General features: G+C 40.2%; 1 protein-coding gene across 6 annotated transcripts in view; it reads left to right on the forward strand.

Annotated features, from left to right (window-relative positions):
- Positions 1 to 3909: 3909 nt before the first annotated feature.
- Positions 3910 to 25336, forward strand: part of sptbn2 (spectrin, beta, non-erythrocytic 2) — a 45491-nt gene continuing 24064 nt past the window's right edge. For 3 of the 6 annotated variants that reach the window (XM_069510211.1, XM_069510212.1, XM_020085697.2), the window contains exons 1-2: positions 3910 to 4050; positions 14341 to 14528. In XM_069510211.1, the coding sequence (XP_069366312.1) occupies positions 14372 to 14528 (157 nt within the window). In that variant the 5' untranslated portion in view covers positions 3910 to 4050; positions 14341 to 14371. Of the gene's footprint in view, positions 4051 to 14340; positions 14529 to 18238; positions 18903 to 25336 lie in introns of those variants that run through there. The other 3 variants (XM_020085699.2, XM_020085698.2, XM_069510213.1) reach the window with 3 other exon arrangements.

Raw genomic sequence — 25336 nt, forward strand, 5'->3', positions numbered from 1 at the left:
CAGATGAGTGATTTTTGAAGCCCAGAGGCTTTGATTTTACTGTCTAGGATCTGGACAGAGAACCTGATGTGTTTCATTAACCCTCTGGGAAGTAAAATGTAAATCCACCTGAAGTTGAGGTTTTACAATTTGAGATTATATCAAGCCAAACAGCTGCAAAGCATTGCAAGGTGGAGAATACATTTGTATATCACTCTTATGACTAACATTAATTTGATAAGTTGTTAAATAATCAATAAAATAATTAGTTAACTAAAGTGGCACACAGTATAGTGTATACCTCCACCAACAGTCCCCTTAAATCCAATCCAACTCATAGATATTAGTTGCCTAAATGTGCCTGATTTTTTTCATCAAGATTCTTGAGTTATTCCCTGGGAAAACAGTGGAAATGTGAAAAACACCTTCTCGCAATGTTAAAAAAAAAACCTTGATCTGCACCAAAACTGAACAGGTACTTCCCCGACCCAGACCACATCCTTCCCCCAAGTTTCGTGGAAATCTGATCACTTGTTTTTGTGTAATCTTGCTTACAAACAAACAAATGGTGGGCGTGAATCCACCCCTTAATCTATCTATAAATACATCTCCCAACTAAGTTTGTGGAACTCTGATCTGTGATTTTTTGCATAATCCTACAAACAAATAAACCAACAACCAGCCAACAAACACACGGCACAGGTGAAAGCATAACCTCCTTGGTGAAGGTCAAAATGTAATTTTTTTTTGTTCAGATAGCAGCAAGGCTTGTCCCTTTTTAGGTCAGAGTCATACAGTTAAAAACATTTACAACCAGGGCAGGCCCAGTGCAACCACAGTCTAATTTAGCAGCCACTAATCAGCATCATTGGAACAGTTGAAGATTAAGTGCCTTGGTTGATGCCACCTCAGCAGTGACAGTGAGACAATACATTTTTTGTAATGAACATGGCTGATATACAGTTTAAAATCCTAAAAATATCAAATCCAAAATACAGTGTTTCTGTCAAAACGGATACCGAACAACGATTTTATGTCCTTCCACTAAAACCCCTGGCAATTTTAATTACATAAAAAGTGACAACACCCACTTTTCCCATAACTTTGACTGACAGCGTTAAAGCCTCCCCTCACCTCAAACATCCATCAACCCAAGTCAACTAAGTCTGATGACTGAGGTGAAGAAGTCAATAAAATATTTTGAACAATCAGAAATATCATGAAATTCCCTGCAAACCAATGATATAGCTGCAGTTCAGAAGACCCCGTCTTCTTCGGAATCTTCAATTACAATAATACATTTACAGCAAGAAAACACCGGAACCACGCTAACAACACAGTGGTTTTTCATTACCACTAACTGCTTATAATGAGTAGCATGCTATTTTCCAAACTGCTTAGCCCTCCCTAAGAGACCCATCATCCCATAAAGCCCTCACCACTACTACTTTGTTGGTTCAGCTACACCCATACTCACAGATACACACCCTGCAGAGAACACAAAAATAATTTAGGTGATGGAGTGTGGGTACCTTCGCCAGTGTCGTTCTTCAGGACACCCCAAATAATTCTCTCTCCGGGGTCCAGATCTTCTCTAACTCTAATCGTCAAATCACTGCTCACATTACAACCCACCGTGTAACAAAAAAAGACACAGGGGGGAAACACTTATCCTCGTCCAGAAGCTCTGCACGAGGATCTTCCAGGGCTTTATGAATAACCCAGATCTTGATGACTTGCTCGGTGTCCCACACTCGCCAGGTGCTGCACCATATCTCAGGAATAATTTAGTGCAAGAGCAGATCCTCAGAGAGAAAACACTGGAAGGGACGGAGCAAATCCTGAAATGTAGACATCTGGATCTGAGGGAATATGTTTTTATTCGTTGTTTTCTTAACAGTCGTCTCAGGATGGTGGTGCAGTGGTTGGCACTGTTGCCTCACAGCAGGTTATGTGTTCAAACCCCAGCTGGGATTGTGTATTCTCCATGTGTGTACGCTCTACAGCCTATATGTGGTCTAAAGTCACAGACCGTCAAAGGAGCTACAATTTATGGATGGATTCAAATTTTGACACAATAGAAAGTGACAGTAAGGTGAGATGCTTCAGTGAATATCTCACAGTATCATGTATATAGTAGGATATACAGTATGCATGAATATACAAAGCCACTAGGGACTTGTTGTTCATGAATTCTTTATTGATTCCCTTAAAAAAGAGAGTGAAGCTTTGAGGATCAGTGAGATGTTTAAGTCTTCTGTGAATGAGGGTGATGCATCACCAATCAAATTATTCTTCCTTTTTGGGGGTTTGATGTTGGTCCTCATATCCACTCAGGCCACTGCAATATCCCTGTTTCTTTGTCCACATTTTTCCAAAGAAATTAGATGCACAGTAGCTCATTCAAATAGCAAAGCAAGTTCCCTCTAAGTAGAGTACTCCTCTTTTTGGGATCCATTTTCTCTTCTACTTCAGGTCATCTTTATTTTTCTGCTCTCAAAACAAATATGTGCTTTTAATTTATAGGATTTTTTGGTTACAGTGGCTGAGGTCTCGGGCCGTGGGTGGGAGAGGGTGAGTGAGCTGTATGTAATGCTGTTGGCGGCATGTTTGTTAATTTTGTATTTGTGTTTATGGGACCCCTCTGGCAGGGGTGGATCCAGGGGGGGCAATGGCCTCAGCTGAAATCTGATTGGCCACCTACCGTCCTGACACTAAAAAACAATTGTCACTTACTAACTAAATGTGACGATTTGTTAATATTTCTTTTATTGTGAAGTTATTGAAGTCTGCTACTTGTCATCGGTGATGGAACTTCACAAAACATTGAGCTATACAGCCAGGCTCATCATTTTTTCGGGTCACCTGGAAACATTTCCTCTACTGTTTTTGCAATTTGCGTCTCGTTTCTGGATTTGCATGTGTTGTGACATTTCGCAGAGCATGTCTCCACAAATCGATGAAGTTGTTTTCTCGATTTGCAGTCAGTTGTGCTCTCTCTGCCACCGCAGCGTATGATGCAATAGCAGAAATAGTAATCACAGAATGAGGTTAGTGTGCACCTTACTGAATCAGGAACCACGCGTGGATGTTACAACCGACCCCTCTGTGTGAATTATGGCCCCCCTGATTTAGGAAACACCTAGATCCACCACTGTCCCCCTCCAGAAATGTGATGGTGGCTCTCATTTCAATACATTCAAATGAATTCTGTAGTTTTTCATCATTGCTATTTGTAGCGTGCGAAGACAGAGGTGGGTTTTGACAGGAGCTGTTTTTAAATACCAAAAAAGTCCCTCTGTTTTCTTGGATGCTTTAGCACCGCGCGCACACACACACACACATAGACACACACACACACACACACACACACACACACACACACAGAGAGAGAGAGAGAGAGAGAGAGCATCTTCCTCCCTCGCTTGTTTTTAAGAATATAGTGAGAAACGAGCACAGTGTTTCCCATGTGACTGTGAGGGGTCAGCTGCACCCACCCACCCAACCACCTACCACACACACACACGCACGCACGCACACACACATGCACACGCACATGCAGACACACACCCCTAACCACCACCTCCACCAGTTCTTCTTTCTTCTCCCTGTTGAACGGGAGCTCGGGGAGCGGGAGTGAGCGAGGTACGGTTCGGCCCTTCGGATGCTCGGCGGCGCGGGGAAGAAGCTGCTCCTGCCGCTGCTGCTGCTGCTGCGGATATCCGCCTCTCACCTGCCTCCTGAACACGGACTCGTCGTGTCGCCTCTTCCTCCCGGTTGTGTGAACGCCAGATAGATAGATAGAGCAAAAGACTGGTGACGGTTTCGTAACGCTCTGCACCGGTGCTAGCAGCAGCAGCAGCGACGGAGGGACTCGTCATTTTCCTTCCACGGAGGATGCGGATTTAACGGAGAAACGTTATCAGCGTCACCTGGGATTTTTTTTTTTACACCGTTAAAATTCGAAATTAGCTTCGGTCGCAGGCTTCGATAGCAGAGGGAGGTTTTTTTTTTACACCGCGGTAGAAACAACATCGACAGGGGTTTTTCTTCCAGAAGACAAAACAAGAGGTGAGCGTGTTTTCTTGAAAATCTGTATTTATTCATTCACTGGCATCACCAGCAGGCTAACCACTAATAACAAAGCTAATGAAAGGAGGGGGAGTGTGTGTGTGAGTGTGTGTGTGAGTGATATTCAGGTGACTCCTGCTAGCATCCCCCTGCTATTAGCTTCCCCAGCCCACACATAACCCCCACATTTTGTTTTAAACTCTGACAGAGATTTAATAGAAACCACTCGTTCATTCATTCCTGGTGGGAGCTAGCAGCCCGGTGGAGCTGCATCTGCCTGCGGCTCCTCAGTGCTGGTTATCGGGGGACCTCCTCTCTATCTGTCTCTGTCTTCTTGCCTTTGTTTGAATCGGTGTCAAACGCAGCCACATTTTCATCTGCGTGTTCGGTACAAATCCAGCCTGTGGATCTCCTGCCTCTCACACCTCTGCTATCAAACTGCCTAACCGGGTTTTTCATACTAACATCCCGAGATGTGGAGTAGAATAATGCCGGCATCTTGTAAAAGCTGCTGATTTGTCCTCTCCTCTCGACATTGTGGGCTGTGTGGTGATGTTATGATATAGGACTGAGATGTACTGTGCGTGCCTGGCCTGTAGACTGTGAGTCATAACAGGAGGATGCATCAGGTACAAGTGTTGTTGAGGAGGGATCCCAGGCACAATTACTTGTTTACATGCCCATTAAGCATTTTTAAGACCAAACCTCTAATTGAGCAGATAATCGGAGCTGACATTTGCTGGCCACCACGTGTGGAAATCAGGTTGCATGGCCCTCAGACATCACCCCACAAAGGAAAATGGTAGAATATACAAAAACACATGGGTGCACATATTACTGAAATAAGCTGATGAAGAACAGTTTTAGTAAATTGATGTCGAGGGAATATTTCACCATGGATGAATATTATTTGATGATTTTCTGAAAGCAGAAAAAAGACAGAGAGAGCTGAATGGATGAGACACTACAGCAGTTAAGAGGAAGGATAGCTGCCTAAATACAAACCATTGACCAACATGTCTTTTCACTTAAATCTACAAAGTGCTTTTTCTAGACCAGGAGTGTTTACAGGATATATGTGTTGTTTAAAGGACACTTAGAGATATAGATGTCTCTATCGGGAAAACAGTCCTCTTTTCAGTGTCTTTCAATAAAACACACTTCTGGTTTTCGGCTGACTTTATATCCAGTGCTTATTGATTGCAAGCTTAACGCAATAAATCACAGTCATCCAGAGGGCGGTCAGGTGTTTGTTTTGTTAAACTTAAAATGCCTTGTCCTTTACTTTGACATCCTCTGCTTTGTGACCTGAAAATGTATTTAATTGAACTTCAGAGTTGTAGTTCAGATTAATGTCTAATTTAAGAAGAGCACTAAATAGGCAATTAACACAATATTAAACTCTAACATAAACTACAATTATTTAATTTGTATCCATGTCTATTGCTTTCCATCATTTGTTTCTTAAAGGGGTAGTTCACCCAAAAATGAAAATTCACTCATTATCTACCCACCACTATGCCGATGGAGGGGTGGGTGAAGTTTGAGGTTTTTTTTTTTTTTCTGTGGTTTTTACGTTTGAAGAATCTGTCACCATTTACTTCAATTGTATTGGATTTGGCTGCAATGCTGTTTACCCCTGTAACTTCAAAAGGGTGTTGTGGACTCAAACACTTCATCCACTCCTCCATCGGCATAGTGGTGAGTAGATAATGAGAGAATTTTCATTTTTTGGTGAACTATCCCTTTAACATTCTTAATAATTCCTGTTAACGACTTCCATCCTAAATCTTTTTAATTTCCTACTTGGAGTTTGCCTTTGACCGTCTGGCACAATGATGGGGACAGGCTTAATTTCGCATTGGATAATCCGCAGCAAATTGTTGTTTTTTGTTTAGCACCGACGGACAAAGGTATTACTGCTAAGAGGTGAACTAATTGTTTTGGTGCCCCTCCCTTCTAAATGTTCCACTGCCTCTTGTTAGAGGTCTGATAGTTGATATTTGGTTCTCGCTGCTTCCACTACCTCTAAACCAAGCAGAACTTTGTGCAGAGTGCACTCAATATGCACTATATAAACAAAGGAGCAACCAACCAAGGTCTCCTTCGAGGAACCATTGTCCAAGTAAACATGGATATATCATGGAAAATATTTTCTTTTTGCAAGAATCAAGTAAATAGTCTGCAAATGAGCTGCATTTAAAAAGTCACACTTCAGTTGCAGTAAGTTTGATTTGGTACCAGCAGAGGGCGACATGCTGACTCTCCCTTACTGCTCACCTGGGTGAAATGGTGCCCATGGAGCATTGTCTGCAGGCTGCATTCAGTGTAAGGTTAAAGGGGGCCACATGCAGTATATTTAATAATTAACAACATCCCTCTGGAGCTGTGGCTGAAATCTAGCTGCAGAGGCCTGCTGTGATATGACCGAACACTAAACGTGGACGTTACAATGAAAACAACACTAATTGTTATTTCAAATGTATTTGGGTACTTGGGTAGTTATTGTGATTCTTTGTGATGTTCATAGCAGTTAATTCTGTATTGATTATCACATACCAAAAAAAATGGATAAAATACATCAACAGCATCCTTTGACTTTGCTTTGTATAGTAAGTTTGTTGCCTGATTCTTGCCCTGTTGCAAAAACTGTGGCGCTTTTTTGACGGCGAGACAGACGGGTTGTGATGATAGATAAAAGAGAGATAACTGTTGGCTGGCTGGATTGCTGTCTAGATGAACAGCATTCAACAATAGAATGGCACTGTGAATGTGGGCCCCCCATAGTGCTGATTCTCAAAATCCCTCTCAAAAAAAGCTTTTTTCAGTTCCTGCTATTCACACATTCATTGTGCTGCAGTGAACAATATCACTAACCCAGTGCGTGTCATTTGTAATTTGTGCTGCTTCCTGATGTGCAGTTCTTCATATAACATTTTGTGTTTTAGGTCTTTGTTCTCCAACATCTCAAAGTGCATGAGAGGGTTCAGTATGGGGTGGTATTGTGCTTTTGTTCAGCCAATCTATTCACATACCCTGGAAGGTTTTTGGCACGTGTGTCCTGTGTTGTGAAGGCTAGAAAGTGACACTGATGTTGACTCTGGGTCAAAATGTTTCTTTCTTAATCTGCTGCCATGACGTATAAGAGAGGCGTTTGGCAATTATCCTTCCTCCACCCTGTTTGTGTGAGTCGTTTAACTGTTGTTGGATCCAAAACTTTTGGGGGGGAAAAAAATGCATAAAGATAACTGTGTTGTCTTGGTAGTTGAATTTATTTATATAATATTTAGTATTTAAAATTAGATCTTCTAAAATCTTACAAACCATGGAGGTTATGAAGTATTATTGACAAGTTGGATCCATTAAATTAGGTTTGATAAGACTCATAACTTTGCTCATGACAAGTTGATAAACTCGAGATACATTTGAGCATTTTACTCATTGATAAATACCAACTTCAATTTCATAATTGTAAAATGTTAATCAGCACAAATTATACAGCTAATTTATCTCCACAAAACGTGACTTATGAAAAACAAAGCATGCAGTTTTCTGGGCTTTGTAACAAATGTGTCCAGCTTTCCTTTGGGAAAACTGGAAAAACTGCCCATGTCAAGTTTGAGTTTGATCACATTAACGATAAATCCAGAACCTTGTGGCTTGTAAGCTTTACAACTGGTGACACAATGATAACTGATGTGCAATGTGTTAGAGTCAAAGTTGGAATCACAAACTCAGCTAAATGCTCAGCGGTTTAGGGAGAGGCCAATTAACTTATCTCCTCTATTTTTGATTACACCAGAAAAGTAAACTGGGAGAAAGAATACGGGCATGACGGGGTCATTTGACAGCAGCCTCCACACAACCATCTGGAAAACATGCCTAGTTTTTCACAACTCTTTCAAATTTTTGTGTTTACAGCACTTAATACTATTAAAGTTATATTTACAGCATGCTCTTAATTACTCGAACTGCTGTTTTTCAAGGTGTCTTATAACAGATGGTGTTATGATGCAGCTGGTTTTCCAGGTGTGGTTCTGTTGGTGCTAGCATAACTGCATTAGTCTGGCAAAAACACTTGTGTTGTTCTTGGCACTGTTTTGCACCGGGTGCAAGATTAGAGCCCTAACACACAGGAGCAGACCTATAGACATGCCAAAAGGCCCAGTCCCTGCACTTGGTCTTGTGTGTTTGAAAATGCCAAGAACCAATCCACAGTGGATTTGCCTGCTCTAAATTTAATACACTGATGTATTTAATTTGGATTTCTGTCAGCATCGTAGATTGATGCTGCTACTGCGATTTCCAGCCAAATTTATTTCAGAGCACAAGCTAAGCTTTTTATTCATAGGGTAATTCTTAAAATGACCATAATTGCCTGAGTGTGAAAAGATAATGAAGATATATCAGGGCCGCTTCACTATAAAGCATAAAACTTGTGAGATGCATATTATTTGGATGATTTGGATTTTTGTGGTTTATTCTTTTAAAATGTTTTGAAAATCCAACAGTGAAACTCATTTAGCTCCTTATTATTGTTTGCTCATACCTCTCATTGACTGAAGTAAGCATCTTGTTTCCCCCACTAAGTTGCTTCACTGAAGAATCATTTAAAAAGACGGTGTCAGATAGTGTTGTCTCATTTAAATTCAAATAATATGCTTCCGGGTATGAGATATAGGACAGATATTGTTTGCACTTCTTCATTGTCCAGCCGTAGCTAAAGAACACAGCAGAACCTCAGTAAGATGTCATGAGGTTTTGTTTTTATCATTTCTACACTGATACATTTGTCAATGCAAAAGGTTTTTATCAAAATTTTCTAAATTATCCGGATATGAATGAAATCTTGAAATTTAACAGTGAAATCACCAAAGATATTGTATTTATTGATTGATTTGAAACATGGTGTAACTATGATGTAGTATAAATATGATTTATTGACAGTTAAAAACTATATAGTTGTGTTAAAGACTGTAACCTATATTAACTTACAATCAGTAATGATTAAAATCTAACAAAATCTTAATAATAAAATAAAATTGTTATGTACCACTCTGTTGTGCTCAGAGCTGGTGCTTTCAACCAAAGGAGCATGTCTGCGTGTGTACGGCATTCTGGCTGCTTGAGTTTTTGATGAATGTGATGCTACAGGTCAACAAAGGACCTCTGCTGCCCATTCAGCTGGGCATTCAGGTCAGGATCAGCAGCCTGTGGAGGGGCCTCTGATACGTGTGTGCCTCTGGCTGCTTCATTTCTGCAAACAGGAAGGCTCGAACGGCTGGACTCGACTCTCTGCTGACTCCTCCATTGTATGGGGCCAGCTTGGCGGGGCAGGCTTTGTGCACTGCATTTTGGGATCTGCCACCGCACCCTCCAGGCTCATCCAGCCATCACAGGCAGGCTGATTATGGGGCACAGAGGTGCCACCTCAGCTTGAATTCATATAATCATATAATTTCATAGTAAATTTGGCTTCTTTACTGCCATAATAATTCATTTTCACAAAAATATTTAAAATGTAATAATTAAGTGTATTTTAAATACCAGTATCATTCTATGGCTTTTGTGGTAATTGTAAGGCAAGGGTAATAGCTCCTTTGTTTGGCATCACTGGGAGTGGCTGTTTGTGTATGTGTGTCTTGTCTATTCCCCTGGTGCATGGTGGCTGTGTGGATGGCTAATGTGCTCGGGCCTAATTCCCTGCAGGGGACTGATTGTGGGCTCTATTTCTCTTTTCCTCTCTCCCTGATTAACGGGTGCATTGACAAACTGGCCAGCTGGGTGAAGGGAAGCAGGTCTGGGAAGGGAGGAGGGAGAGTGAGACAGAAAGAGGTGATGGCTTTGCCTATAATGCTGCTGGCAATGTCCTGCTTTCTTAGCTGGTGTCACTCTACTGTGAGGAATAGCCTGATGTGTCTGGTCAGAAGCTGGGGTTCAGCCTCGAGGCATTCGTCTATGTCCCAATTTAACTCTACTCTTTTTTAAGAAGCACAGAAAAATCCAACTTATGATTCATATTTTGAATTTAGAGAAAGCTAGTGCTGTCATGTTTGAAAGGTTTATTCTCCATGAAGGCCAAGCCTTACCACCCAGATTGAAAATATTTATATTGAAGACATTCTGTCATTGAGTCTGTTTCAACTTCAGTTGCACTATAGTTACCCCGGTTATTTCAATGATGTGTTATTAGCACAAGGAATATGAAGGATATGTGACAGATTAGGAATCTTTCATTTCATTAATGTGTGTCTGTGGATTAGGCCTTGAGGGGATTTCCTTTCATAGAACCTCCTTTATGCATGCGTTTTGTGTCACATCTGTTTGTCGGACTGCCTGTCTGTGTCTTCTTTTTATGATCAGTATAGTTGGAAGATAAATTGCAGTAGCTCTGGGGCAAACATCTGATGTCCCTAGAAGATTTGTTTATGAAAAAAGACTTGAGAGGCCCTTTCTTTTTAACATTACACAGCAAAGTATTATTTTTTGGTTCTTTTCTATCTCTGATGTGGTTTCTTTCTAGACTGGGGGGGGGCAATTGGGTTTCACAAAGGCTTGTTCTATTGTAAGTGTGCAACCGACCCATTTTGTGTGCTGAATGCAAATACACTATATGGTTACATCATGAGTGGGTGCATTTGTATGTGTGGCTTTTAAAAGCTCTGTGTATGTGGTGTGTGTGGTGTGTGTGGTGTGTGTGGTGTATGTGGTGTGTGTGGTGTGTGTGGTGTGTGTGGTGTATGTGGTGTGTGTGGTGTGTGTGGTGTGTGTGGTGTGTGTGGGTTGGTTGGTGGTGGGGGAGGTTTAATAGGTCAGCTCAGCTTTCATGTGCAGTTTCATGCCACACTGTTGTGTATGTATGTGGAGGATGAGTACAGTATGTTGTATCATAGTAGGTCAGGGGATTGTTTGTCTGATCCATTGAGGAGCGATTAGTGCAGACCCTGAGCTGAGCCTTTTCCTATCCACAACAACGGGAGGATTGGCCTCCATTTGCCACTGCCAGACTCTTGTGACCTCACTGCTCCGTCCCCCATCCAACCCCTGCCCTGGTCCACTTCCACAGATATATGGTCATGCACTTCATAGCTGTCTGGTCTGTCCTCGATCGTTGTTTGTGGCTCTTGCCTCATTGCCATGATGTTTTGGTTATTTAGGTTGTGTAGGAATCGTCCCACTTATCTCATTGTCAGCAGCACTGCGCCACCATCACTATCAGCCTCTGTGTGTTTTATTCATTAATTGTCCACATAATGTGATGATATTATTATTATTTTTCAGAGCATGTAAAAGTTGTTGTTTGTGGACTGACTGAGTGATCAGTGTATTTTTAGAGAATATCCAATGTGGAAACAAGGGACTCAATAAACATACTGACTACCTACACTATGTGTTTGAGGTACTAGCCAAGTCCTGGGTTGCCAGTGAGTAGAGAGGTGACAGGTCGGGAGGCAGTGTGGAGGCGTTGTTCTCTAATCCCTGCATTTAGTTTCTATTGCCAGCCACTTCTTAATCTGCCACTAATAGGATTTGTGAAGATTTTGTCAAATTATTTTTATAGGTGGAATGTGTAACTTGTTTGACTTGGCTTAACAATGGTAAGGTATACTTCAGTGTTGGGATCATGGAATCTGTGTCTATACTGCAAATGATGTTATATCTGCACATTTGCAAAGATAAATGTTTAAAATATTCGAAAAGACAAACAACACAATACAGCCTGCAGTGATAGTATGACTCAGTCACACATTAATTTGCCCCCATGCTGTCCAGATGCAGATAATTACTGTGATTTAACTTTCTCCTCTTACAGCTTAAGACAGAATAGCTAGTGTTGGGAAATTACATTTGAGATTTCCAGGTGGATTGAGGATTTTACATCTATGCCTTCTCACATTTAATCAAATATTAATAGTATTAATATTGGTATCTTACAATCACAAACAAGCTGTGATACCAGCTATTACAGAAGATGGGGTAATGTATCACTCTAATACATTTATTTCATTTCCATTATTTTTATCATTGAAACAAACATCATTAATCTATAATACACAGAATTAGTTTGCAGAATACACAAATGACTAAAAGTTGATTTTAAATCCTTTGAGTGCTGCTGAACTATTTGAAGCCACATGACTCACAAGACCCCCTATGTTTTTGACCTTTCACACACCAAACATAACTCTCATCTACAGGGCTAATGCCTTAATAGCTTGGAAACACGGATGGACCCTTAACTTCCCACATATAAATGATGTTAAGCTGGCGGCAGCATTGAAATACATTTTACATACATTCAGATACTAATATGTAAGTAAAAAAAGTCAAAAGATTTGCAAAAAATCCCAAGTCAAATATGTTCTATCAGTCAAAGGGCTTCATCTGTTAATAATTTCACTCCATTGTTTAAAAGACAGAAAAGTATGGCAAGCGCATATGACCAGACAGGCTAAGTATTATGCACTGACACCCAAAGGGGGATCTACAGTACATCAAGATAAACCCCTCTCCAGAGACCCATTAACTAGCTGGGGCCATTTGTTTAAGAGCATTGGACAGATTAATAGACAAGGTTGAGTAGACAATTTGCTAATACCTGTTACTTTATCTTTTGTTGTGTCTAGCAGCTGTGGCTGTGTTACTGTGCACAAAGATGTTGGTAATAAGGTCATGGTGATGTGTTAAGAGGTATTTCTAAGCCAAGCTCCACAGAGGACTGCTAACCATGTGCTTTCATTCAAGGTTCAATACATTCATTTGATACAAAGAAACTGCACTGCCATATCAACTCCTCCCATCATGCCTGGCACGATGAGTTCAGTTAAGTCTATGTTAGATTACATTTTACTCCAGTGAGACGATGAAGGGAAGAGAATCTAAGGAACAAAAGAAGTGATGCACTTGAGTAGATTTAGAAGGCCAGCTAAACAGCACAATGCAAATTAATGAGGCTACAATATCATTCTCTGCTGTTTTACTTGCAGTGTGATTGAAAAACATGACAGCAGCTAATGACAGAGCTTTATCTTGTTAAATATAAAGCTGTCTCTGAAGTGTCAGCTTGGAACCATTCTTGGACTCATCATGTCATGCCAAGTCAATGCATCCTTGAAATCAAACCTCACACTGCAGGAAACTGCTGCACTATAGCAATTTTCAAATAACATTTTGAGTTGACTGTCAAATATCTCTGTGAGCTAAAAATGAACACATTCATAAGATTGACTGGACCTTTGTGGGTGTACTGCCGAGGGCCCATGGAAGTGGATTTTGTTTTTTCGATGAGTAGTTCTCAGTTAGAGCAGGGGAAAAGCATCCACGCAACCTACACCATTGATTATGAGAAGGGTGCATCACAAAACTGACTGCACCCAATCGATGCAAGCTACAAAAAAATTCAGAGGATAATCTAAAGTGAGAAATATAGACAGAGACCTAAGCTCTGCAAATTGAAACTGGCTTATCACAGCTGTGCAACATGCACAGTCACTTGAAAAGCTCTTTGTTTTAGACATAGCAACAGCAAGACACAACAGTTTTGTTCACTTTTCATCCACTTTTCATTCCCACCCAAGCGTTATATATATATGTGTGTGTGTGTGTGTGTGTGTGTGTGTGTGTGTGTGTGTGTGTGTGTGTGTGTGTACTAGTATACATAGTTTAATCATTTTTAGTCAGAACCACCCAGATGTAATGCTGAAGGAGGTTTTGCTAGCTTTTTTGTTTGTACTGCTATATGTGTGTTTCAGTTTTGCTTGCGTGCGTGCGTGCGTGCGTGCGTGCGTGCGTGTGTGTGTGTGGTTGGGGTGTACCTTCTACGTGTGCAAGTCAAGATCTAATCAGTGTAGATTGAGGTTGTTTCTGCCATTGACACTGACGCCACAATGAAATTACTGGAGCTGCCCCGGCTTAGAGGAGCAGTTATATTCAATTACCGGTTGGCTAACCTAATGACTTTATAGCAGTTGCTGAACTTATCTCAAAGTTTTTATCTTATTACACACTCTGGCAGTTGTGCTGTCCAAGCTACTATTTGCATATGACTGTCATTTGAGAATATAAAAGTGAAGCTGAGAGCTGTGTGGAGGGTGTGGGTGATGTATGTTACTGTGCCTCCTCATGTCCCTGATGAAATAGAAATAGATTCTTGGTTTTTAAACTGAACCTTTCAAATATCGTTTCTTAAACAGTTCAAGGCTCAGTCTTTTGAATCTCGGTATTAAGCACTGTCTCCTTGTGTGTGTTTTCACTGATTTTGGACGTTTTTCTGTCTCTTTTGAATTGTAGGTTGAATGTGTTTTCCTCCAGCTCAGACACCATGAGCACCATCTCACCGACAGACTTTGACAGCTTGGAGATCCAGCAGCAGTATAATGACATCAACAACCGCTGGGATCTGGCAGCAGAGACAGACTGGGATAATGAGAACAGTTCAGCACGCCTCTTTGAGCGCTCACGAATCAAGGCTCTCGCAGGTATGCTACACATTAGGCCTCACCAAAGCACAGTATGTGGCTGCATTAAGTTATCATTCTCCTACTGCATGTGTGAGCTGATGATAGACAAATATGTGTAAAAGTATAAAATGGAAATGTTTTAATTTCCGGCTATCCAGACAGCTAGTGCTTATGGAAAGCTGTGCTAGGAGGGGCACTATAAATGGACAGGTAGAAAGTCATCAGTCTAGCAGCAAAAAGGCTAGAAATGTTGCATAATTTAACACTAGCAAAACTAGATGGTATTCACACCACTCAGTTGCAACATCTGTGTGTAAACTGTCTAATTCTAGTTCCCTGGTTGATTTGGCAACACCTGTAGTTATTGGTGGTAACATTAAATGCACTCTATCAACTAAATAGGCAGACAAACAAACTCATGTTATCTTAATAAAGAAGTCAGGCAAGAACTGGCCTTTTTTATCATTCACAGACAAAATCAGACTAACTGAAATACGCGTAAATCTAATTAGGTTCTGTAGACTAAGGAACAAACTTAAATTGATTCTTTCCCAAAGGCACATTTTTTTATAGGGCAAGACGGAAATACCTCCAAAAGGAGGACATAGCCAGGCAGCTGTAAAGTCAATCCACCAAAGAGTAATAAGCAGTGATAGAATAAGGAAGACTAGACCTCAGGGCTAGGTGTGGTGAAAATCCTCCATCAATGGGACACAGCTCAGACGATTAAACAGTGTTATTTTAACAATGTTAGTCTGTTCTCTTCAATCTGCTCATTTAAAGATTATTGAAAAAAATAACATTACATGATCATTTGCTGGAGCCTCTTGCATTGGAACCACTGTTTCACCAAGGCTGGCGTCTTACTGAAATGAATGAGAAAATAATTTTTTGGGATATAATGCTAATGTCTATCTGAATACGGCTTTATTCCCTTCTTTAATCACCTTCACTTGACAGTCTTGATACCCTTCCAAACTATAGACGTCTAAGTGCATGTCTGGCTGGCCTGTCTTGTTGGAGAAACCAACTAAGATGACCCAGGTGAAAATCCTGTTTACTGTATTTGTTGTTTAGGACTTACAGACAGATTTAGTTCTGAAATGGATTTCATCTTCCAGCAACAAAAAATACTAGATTCCTTTGTCTTTTATGAAATATTGATTTGGAGGTAAGCAATTTTATATAATTGTTTTCTTCTAGTTTACAGTGGCAAGTGAATGTCAGATTGAATTGAATTCCAACAAATATCTAGGTCTCAACGGTTCTTCCCTGAATCGTATCTAGACCCTTGTGTCTAGACACATATTGATTCGTTTTGTAAGGAAGAGATGAACCCCCCCTATTAATACTCTTAAGAAGTTGAATTATCATGAAGAAGCCAGCAGAGGGGAGCAACAGGCTGACAGACACCAAAACACACACACACACACACACACACACACACACACACACACACACACACACACACACACACACACACACACACACACACACACACACACACACACAGATCTCTGAGCATGGTGTTAGTCAAAGTAAAGATGAACGTCATTTTACTTACAAATACAGCCTGACTCATTTCCTCATGCTAACAGAAAACACATTTAGTTTTTTTGGGTTGTATTTGTGTGAATTTAAAGATTATGTTAATTTTGCTGTCATGAAAGAAAGCAGCAGAGGGCAGTAAAGCTTTGTTAAGGAGTAGATTGTGTGTGTGTGCACGTGTGCATGTGCGTGTGCGTGTACCCTCCTGCTTGAATACTTATGATACCATCTCTGTTCAACCAGTGTAGGCTTGACGTTCACATTCTTTGACATGTTGTAGCAGCTATTTGCCCCCAGGCCCAGCTCCTGCCCATCTTTTTAAAGTGATATCCAAATGTCAAGACCTTCTGCATTCTGCAAGCAGCTACTCTCTTACACTTCTATCTCATGTTCTCATTCAATGAGACTGCCATCCTGTAATATGATTTCCTCTTTTCTTGGTTCACACCTTTCACACACACACACACACACACACACACACACACACACACACACACACACACACACACACACACCACACACACACACACACACACACAGTTTTTTGTGTGTGACAGTTGTGTTCCACTTGATACAGCACAGAAAGAGCCTCCCCTGTGTTAAGATCATTGTAATTTGCTTAGATAACCACTTATCTACTTGTCTGTACTGTAGAGGTAGCAAGGCAAACTACGCAAATTTGCCTTTAGAAACGGCTTGCCTAAAACAGTTATCAAACAGTTAAAGTCATGCCTTTCTCTCAGTGCTTAGACTTCCAGTAGCTCCTATCTTTTCCTCTTTCTTGTCAGACCATCATAAATTATCATTAATTCCAGTTTGCTCAATGCAAACTAACCCTCCTTGGCAACCTTTCTCATGGTTTGTTTTCATATTTCACAAGCTTCATTAAATCACAGTTAATCCTACCCAGTATGTTTATTTATTTGTATATCTAAATGACTGATGGGTTTCATAGGGAGGACACTGCCCTAACATAACATGTTAAGATACATATACCAGACACACAAACCTGCCATCGCATCTGCCTCATGTTAAATCGAATAGCAATGTTTGGTATATGCCCATTGGGATCTTAAATGACCACTACTGGGGTTTACCCGTTCTCTGCTCCTCATCTCCCTCTGCATGTGACCACAGCGTAGACTCTGCTCCTCAGAGGGAAGCCTGTTCTCTTTGGATCTCATTAGTCCAGTCCCCCTCTATAAACACCCAGTCACAGAAGGCCCGGGGCATTTGGTCATCTAATGAGACCCATCCAGATGCTCCTAGCTCATCAGTACATACAGAGATCAAACACACAACCAGGCCTTTTAACTACGGGGCCCTGATCAGACAGACCGTCCACTTGCAGGAAAGGCTGACCTTAGTCCTCTGTGTTCACAGTGTTGTGAAATTTTTGCACACACAGGCATTCAGTAAATATCTGCCTAAATCACAGCTTCCCACTGTATAATACTTTTATTGTATTTTTTCAACTTCCCTCTGTGTTGATCAATCACTGTTTATGTTGCAAAACCTTGTGAGGTACAGTTTGTGGGATTGTTCTGACTTTAATGAACCACTTCTGACATGTTTCTATATGCTTCTTTTTAAGGTTTTGAAGTCAAAGCATAATTCAAACTACATGATGATTTTACTCCAGTGTTTGCAAAAATCTAAACTAAATCCTTACTACATTTAAAAATAAACATTATTTCCTCAACAAGAGGTGCCAGGCATCATTTCTATATTTGCCCCTAATGTTGTAAAATGTAAAATGTTTTGATGTAGTATAGGTCCATAATTCTTCTCAAACAGACACGCATGTTCACACTTTCAAATCTTGTTGAGACAGGAAAGAGCTTCATGTGTTGCTGAGACTTTCTCAACAACTTCCTTCCTGTCTTAAACATCTTATCATAAGGCAGGCTGCTCTAACAGTAGAGGGGAGATCAAACATTGTCTTAGCATGCGATAGGAATAAAAGGACACCACACAGTGAGACTAGAGGATAAGTCGTCACAATCTGACAGGGACTTTCGTGATACACCTTGGCAGGCCACACCCCGCTGCTCCCTGGAATTAAGGTGGAGTTTAATAATCTGCCTCAAGCTACACTGAGAAAAGAATTCTAATGGTTTAGTCCACCTCTACACCTCCTCCCTCCCCTCATCCTTCCACCATGTTCTTCCTTTGTGCTCCTCCCTCAAACACACCTTATGCAAATGACACAATTTTCAGAAGGCACAGCAGGCTTTGTTTACACAGCTATCCGACCGCAGCCAGTTAGCCTGCTCTGCTGTGCTCTGTTTCAGCAAGTGTGAGTTCAGAGTTTGGAGGGAAGGAATTGCCACTGTTCTTATGCTCGAACCACGAGGGAGTACAACCAAAAGATTTTACTTTGCTCAGAGGCCACAACTGTGGTGAAATTCTTCATCGGAGGAGGTGAAACCAGAGAACATTTTGTTCTTCAGTTTTGTTTGAATGCTTTTTGAAAAAACCCTCCACCCCTGCACTCACTGCTGTGCTTTCATTGGACAAGGTGGAACATACAGTAGGCAATATTTTCAAGCTTGTGTTGTGCCTAACTGAGGCACAACGCTGAGGGAATCTGGAAAAGCCACGTTTTTTTTCTTTTGGAAAACCCTATAAAGGATTTGATACATTTTAGTGGGAAAGTGTGGCTCCGCTGTGCTATGGACAACAACTCCAATTCACTTCATATCTGAGCGGAATATTTACGAGAGAGAAAAGCGGCAATGGAGTTGGACCACAGGGAAAGAGAGCCCTGCTTGTCCCCAGCAGCATTTGTTAATCAGGTGCAATACTCAAACATCTTGGAAGGCAGGTTTAAACAGCTGCAAGGTAAGAGTTGTACTGACCCACTTCTATTCCATTTGGTAATTTGAAATATATGTTTATATGGTTTACTTTGGTTTGAATTAGTTAAGCAAATTCATTTGAATATACAGTTGTCCTATTGACATTTCAGACTAGAGTCTCTAGTGGGACTTATGGAAACAGTTGTTAGTGTTTCAGCTTATTGATAATACTGTGCTTGCTTGAGCATTGTTATCCTTCAACACATCCTGTTGATTTTATTAAACAGGAAATATGAGTTTTTGGCTTCTGTACAAGTGGCAGTCCTACAGCAGGTGTTTTGTGTTCTGAATGAGTCCCCAAATAACAAAGCATTTTTCTGGCATGAGTGATTATCTGTACGAGCTTGAAAAGACTCTATCTGCTGATTAATTACTAGTTCGGAGCATAATGTAAAGAGTATCAAGTCGAGCTGTAGTAGATATACACATTAGGCTTCAGCTCAGCTCTAAAGCAGGCAAGCAGTATGGCCACTGATCACTGGGCCACCTGTCCTTTCTTATCTTATTACGATACATGGCTCTGTCTCTGACCAAAGCCTGTAAGGTCTCTGATGTCTTGCACATAGAAATCACACAGGCCACTGGTCGTAGGATTTTGGAAATAATGTGAAAGTTCTATCACGGTCAGCGATACAACAACATCACTGAGTGTGATAATCTAAAGTACTTAACTAACATCTGGAAATGCTTGTAATAAATACCTATTTTCTGATTACCATTTTTACCTTGTAAGAATTCTTGCATTATTCTGTGGCTTGTTCCTGTGAGCTTTAAAACATACTCACAGGCCATGTGCTAAAGAACCTTCAGTAGGAGAATGTGTATGTGCAAAAGTGTATGTCAGTCAGTGGGTGTGCAAGAAGATGAGGGTTCTGCTAGTTTCCTGTCCCTCCCTGGTTGCTGTCTGGAGAGCTGTCTTTGAGTTTACTTGAGGGGCAAGTCTACTCTCTCTGCATGTTTGACATTCTTGTAGTGAACCAACAATATTTTGCCTCCCATATTAAACAATGTCTTCATGGCCATTGAGGAAGACTTTGTTCTCCTGATGTGACATGCATGTTAGCATATTTATTTACTTATGTCTAAATAAAATTACTGTATATCTACAACTCCACACTGACAGTACCGGTGCTCTTGACTGGAGAAAAAAAAATGGCATCCTCTACCTCAAAGAAAGTACAAGATATACACCATTGTCAGAGTCAACCGTGAAGTACAGAGAAACAAAGGGCACACACTTACGCGTCTCTTTCAACTTGACTGGCAAGAAAACCTTCAACTCGCAGTGTAATTTTGGGGGTCAGTGATCAACTGCCAAATTTGTGCTGACATGATTTATTCACACTTCCCTAAGAATATTGTGAAATGGAGCTGTTTATGAATATATATGTAGAGAGGGGAATTAGGATTAGTATGTCTAAACTTTACTTTATGTTTTTTGTTGGTTACCTCTGTGCATGGTTATGCTGGATGAAGTTTGCTTTAAATATGCTCACACGTTCACATACTCAGACTCACAAACACATTTTGGCAACACCCAGTTGTATTTCCAGTTTGACTACCCTCGAGGCTCAGTCTTTATGTCACTCCCTGCCTCACTGTGTTAAATCATGATGGCTGTTAAACGATGAATTAGAAGATCTGACATGTATGGCGTCATTATACAACAGTTTAACACAAATGGAAGTATTCACAACATATTTTCTATATGGTGAAGAGGAGGCCATGTGACTCAGGTTCCTTGAAGCCGTTTGATGTCATCCCAGATTCCGTTCTTAACTGTTTACCGTGTGTGATCCTGATTTGACTTGACTTTCGTATGAATATGAAAAGATTCATGTGTGTTTGCATTACATCCACCAAGGAGGTTAGGTTTTCATCTTTGTTAACAGGATTATGCAAAAACTAGTAGAACAATTACCACAAAACTTTAAATGATGTGGTATGGGTCAGAAATGAACCCATTAACCCATTTTAGTGTGGCTTTAGATCAGGGGGCGGATCCATGATTTTCTTTTTCACTTTGGTTAACATTTTCTTTGATTTCTCAGAATAATATATGGATCTTGATGGAAAAAAACAGGCCTGTTTAGGGGGACTGATGTGTGCAATTTGGTGCAGATCCTAATAAAAATGTTGTTCTCGTGAATAGAAATGTGGGGCCTTGAAATATTTGTCAACTTATATACAATCATTGATTCCCAATTTGTCTGTTTGGTGAAAAAATGATTTCAGCTATATAGTATTCTTAGTTAATTTAGATTTATCAGGTCCTATACAAGTCTAACACTAACACAGCACTCGAAACATTTAGCATTGTCTGACCCTCTGGTAAGTGATATCTAGCCAGGAAACAATGAACTGAGTAACTAAATAACTCTGGCCAAGGGAGACAGGATTAATGAAAGACTGGGCTGCAGCTAAGTTTAAGGTAGAGGTAAAAAAAAAATGTTTTTGACATGGAACCATTTGTAATAAAAGAGGGAGAGTTAGTGTTTTTTAATAGATTTTTTTCCAGCCCATCCCAACATTATTCTTTGACACATTAAATTACCACCCTAGTATTTTCTTATAGTACAAATCACACAAGGTAAATTATATGATCCACTCTTACAGTGTCTGTTGCATGTAATATCTAACAGACAAATGCCTTAGGCCTATAGCTCCAGCTATTGATCTCTGTGCCAAGATAAGGGCATGATACAGTATCTGTGATGTTGCCCTAAGATAAATAGAGTGTGAGTTTGGTGTGGGTGCAGGGTCCCTGTTCAAAGGGTCACTGTCCCATTTACCTGGCTCCTCTGAGTCGCTGCTGTGGACTTTCACCCATCAGGCTTTAGCAGTGTGGCTTTATTCAGACAGACAGGACTTTGACACAGTCAGTATTTTTATTTTTTTTTTTTACAAAACAGCATATAGTGAGTTTCACTCTGTTGTGTCTTATTATAGTATTATCAATCTACATTTTCATTCAGGGTCACATTGTGGGTCAAGTTTCAATTCCTGAAATTGTATATCTAAATTGATATTTCCAACAGCTCTGACTTTAGTGGCCTCCAGCTGCAAGCCAGAGAGAATCACATTACCTCGGTCAGGGTTTGCCATATGTACACACACACACACACATACACACACCCAAGCACTCACATGCATGTGCACATGCATGATGCTTTGTTTGTTCAGTTTAACTAATATTGACAGTTTCCTACTTGGGAGGGCAACAAGAAAGTGCAGTCTCGGAGGCTTCAGGACAATTATCTATCTTGTTGACATTTCACACCCTTCCTGTGTCCAGATGTTATGGCTGAGAGCTGCCTCTTTATGTCTCCTTTCTCATGGGATTGGCCTTGGCCAGTCCTCCTCTTCCCTATCATCCCCTGTTATCAGTTGCCACTGCAGATGGCACAGGGAGGCATGAACTCTCAGTAAGAACAAACCTGTGAGAGTTGGGCAAAAAACACAATGCGTTTCTATACTGGTGACCTCAACCGTTAAAAGTGTAAAAATAAGTTACACCACATGTGACAAGGCAGCAGTTTTTACCACAGCCCTACTTTCAAAGTTACAAGCAAAGGAAGGGCGGTTGCCTTATTAAAGGGAGATAAATGTCAAAGCATGTGTGCATCTTTATTTGCCATGTTGCTCACTTGTCTCTGCACACTCATTACTTGCTCACTGTTTATTTGAATATCATAAATTCATTGGTCTAACGATAAGCAGGGATGGCAGCTACAGCTCTGCTCAAAAGTTGATAACATTACTTAACAGATCATTTAGCTGACCCTTTTATCCAAAGTGACTTACAATAAGTGCATTCAACCCTAAAAAAAACAAAACAGAACAGCAAGGATCAAGTAAGTACAATTTGCTTCAAAAACACTAGTTCAGATGGGTGAAACATTATTTTTACTCAATAATTTGGCCAAACAATGGCAGGTACAGTACAACATCCTGTAGCTATTAAATATTATATAATTATTCCTAAACTGTCGCTTACTTCCTAGTATTGATGCACATATTGATTTTGAAGATGTAATACAAAAACTTATACAGGCTTAAATAATCTAAAATTGTCTTATCCCTTTTCTATTGCTCATCCTAATTGAAGGTTCCTTGAGATGCCCTTCTGACCCACAAAAGAAATGTCTTAATTTGGGATTCTGTCCTTTTGTACACATCTAGACATTTACTGATAGTGGAGTTGGAAACATTACAACTTACAAATACCAAAACAAACAACTTCCCTAACTTCTCTAACAGCTTTTTTACACTGCACACGAGGAGTATTAATTGATAAATATTTCCATAGGTGACTCTCTGATCAAACCTCTCATAGGTAATAAAAATGATAACTATACACCACAAAGCTTAGAAGCTGCTATTGACTGTCTGATGTTTTTATTGTTTTCTCTGCACTGTATTCAAGGTGCACAAGTATGCCTTTAATGAGTGCCTAGGATCTACTTTGTAATCTCGGCAAGGAACAGACAGTTTGGGAGGTGCAGATGGTTGAGAAATTGATTCTTAAACCCTAGTTTTTAGGTTTTTTTGGAAGAATTCCTGATAACTATAAGACAATGAATTGTCTGATTGCTGCATTACAATAAACTATTGCAGGTCTATAGGTTGTCAGTTAAATATCAAGTAATATTCTTCTATAATTTGACTTTTCAAAATATGTATCATTTCACATCTGTCAAGTCGAGCACATATAAAAGTATCAAACCAAAATGTCCATTTTACACACTAGATATATACACACATCTCACAATGTGGTTTTCCGTTCACTTGCTTCATGTATACCACATAACATTCATAATTTGTTCTATACAAGCTGTTATTCAAAACACAAGTAGGTAAACTCCCACAGTGCCTTTCTCTGTGCCCTTTGGCACAATACCATAATCTTGTCTGTGTGGGAATGTCCAAGAGAAGGTCATTAAAGCAGATTAAAGCAGATAGACTGAGGGAAGTAGTTTACGCCTTCTTTCTGAGGACAGGGTGACCAGAGGCGTAGGCCCAGGGTGGGTGAGAGACAGAATATCAAAAGCATATGGAGTCAAGGGTGTTTACTAGCTACATAGTGAACCAGTAATGACCAGGGACTTAACCTGAGCAGGACACAAGAGGAAGTTGTTAGCAACTCTGAGTGAACAGTCTTTGCTGAAACCAAGCCAATACTGCTATTGACCTTTTCCTTTTCTCTTCTGTAAGCGTAGTACATATTCATGAATAAATACATGATGACTTAATCTACAGTATTAATTTGTTGCCAAATGCGTGAAGTGCTTACTATAATAAACTATTTGTGAATGGATTCTCTTGCCCCCTGACGAAGTGAGGCCAAGGGGAGCCAAAAGTGCAGTGTTATGCAGCACAGCAGAGGAGTCATTGAGAAAACACTGAGCATTCATTAAGTAGAACTAGGACAGAAACTCTATCTCTGTCTAATCTTTTGCCACAGAGGTGTATGTCAAATTAAATCTCAGAAAGACTGGTGTTGACTTTTGCTCTTTATTCAATAGAAATTCCCCACCACACTTATCTTTGTCTCTATGATGGATAAACAAACGATTTCATCACTGGCAGGGCATAATTAGTGGGTAGAGACAGCGGTGGTGACATTTTGTACCAGGCCAATGTCTGTTGTGTACACAGCAACACACGCCATCATAACTGTCAATGAGGGAGACTGAAATGTACAGGTCAATAAAACTTCACTACAGTCCAAACATTGTGAAGACATAACATCTCAGACATACAGTAATCTTTAAGTAGTTGTGATCAATGATCTGCAGTTAATTAAATCCCTTTGGGTTGAATCCTATAGCTTCCAACCAGCTTGTGGCAGTATTGGATATTTCGAACATTCTGTATTTGTATAGCAATCAAGAAAATATGTCATCAATGACCATAAACTTTGCATGGCAGCTAGAAAAATGTAATCATGACTAATGGTGTCTTGCTGTCTGAAGGGACTTTTCTTAAGGTCATCCCACTGTGTGTTAGCTCGACTCCTTCTGTAGACAACTGCATCAGTTACGTAGCATAATGTCCGACATTACTAAGATGGCAGGACACTTGAAAATGTATTTAAAAAAAACACAATATGAACTACAGATCAAAACAGCAAAGACCCATTACCAGCCAAAGTAACCTTATTTATTAGTATTTAATTGCATCAGTCTTTCCACTCATGAATTCATTTATTATAACTTGACTCGATTTTCCGATCAGTCCTCACTTGTACAGGTAACAATAAATGATCAGCTAAATGTTAACCATGAACTCAGGACATGGTACAGCTGATTACAGACTTAATCTTTTTGTTAAACTGCACGCATGTGCTTTTCTGATGCACTCTTTAGCCGTGTGATTCGATGTAGCCTTCTCTATTGTATCTTCAAACACGATTTT

This window comes from Paralichthys olivaceus, chromosome 15 (assembly GCF_024713975.1).
Source record: "Paralichthys olivaceus isolate ysfri-2021 chromosome 15, ASM2471397v2, whole genome shotgun sequence".
NCBI classification, from domain to species: domain Eukaryota; kingdom Metazoa; phylum Chordata; class Actinopteri; order Pleuronectiformes; family Paralichthyidae; genus Paralichthys; species Paralichthys olivaceus.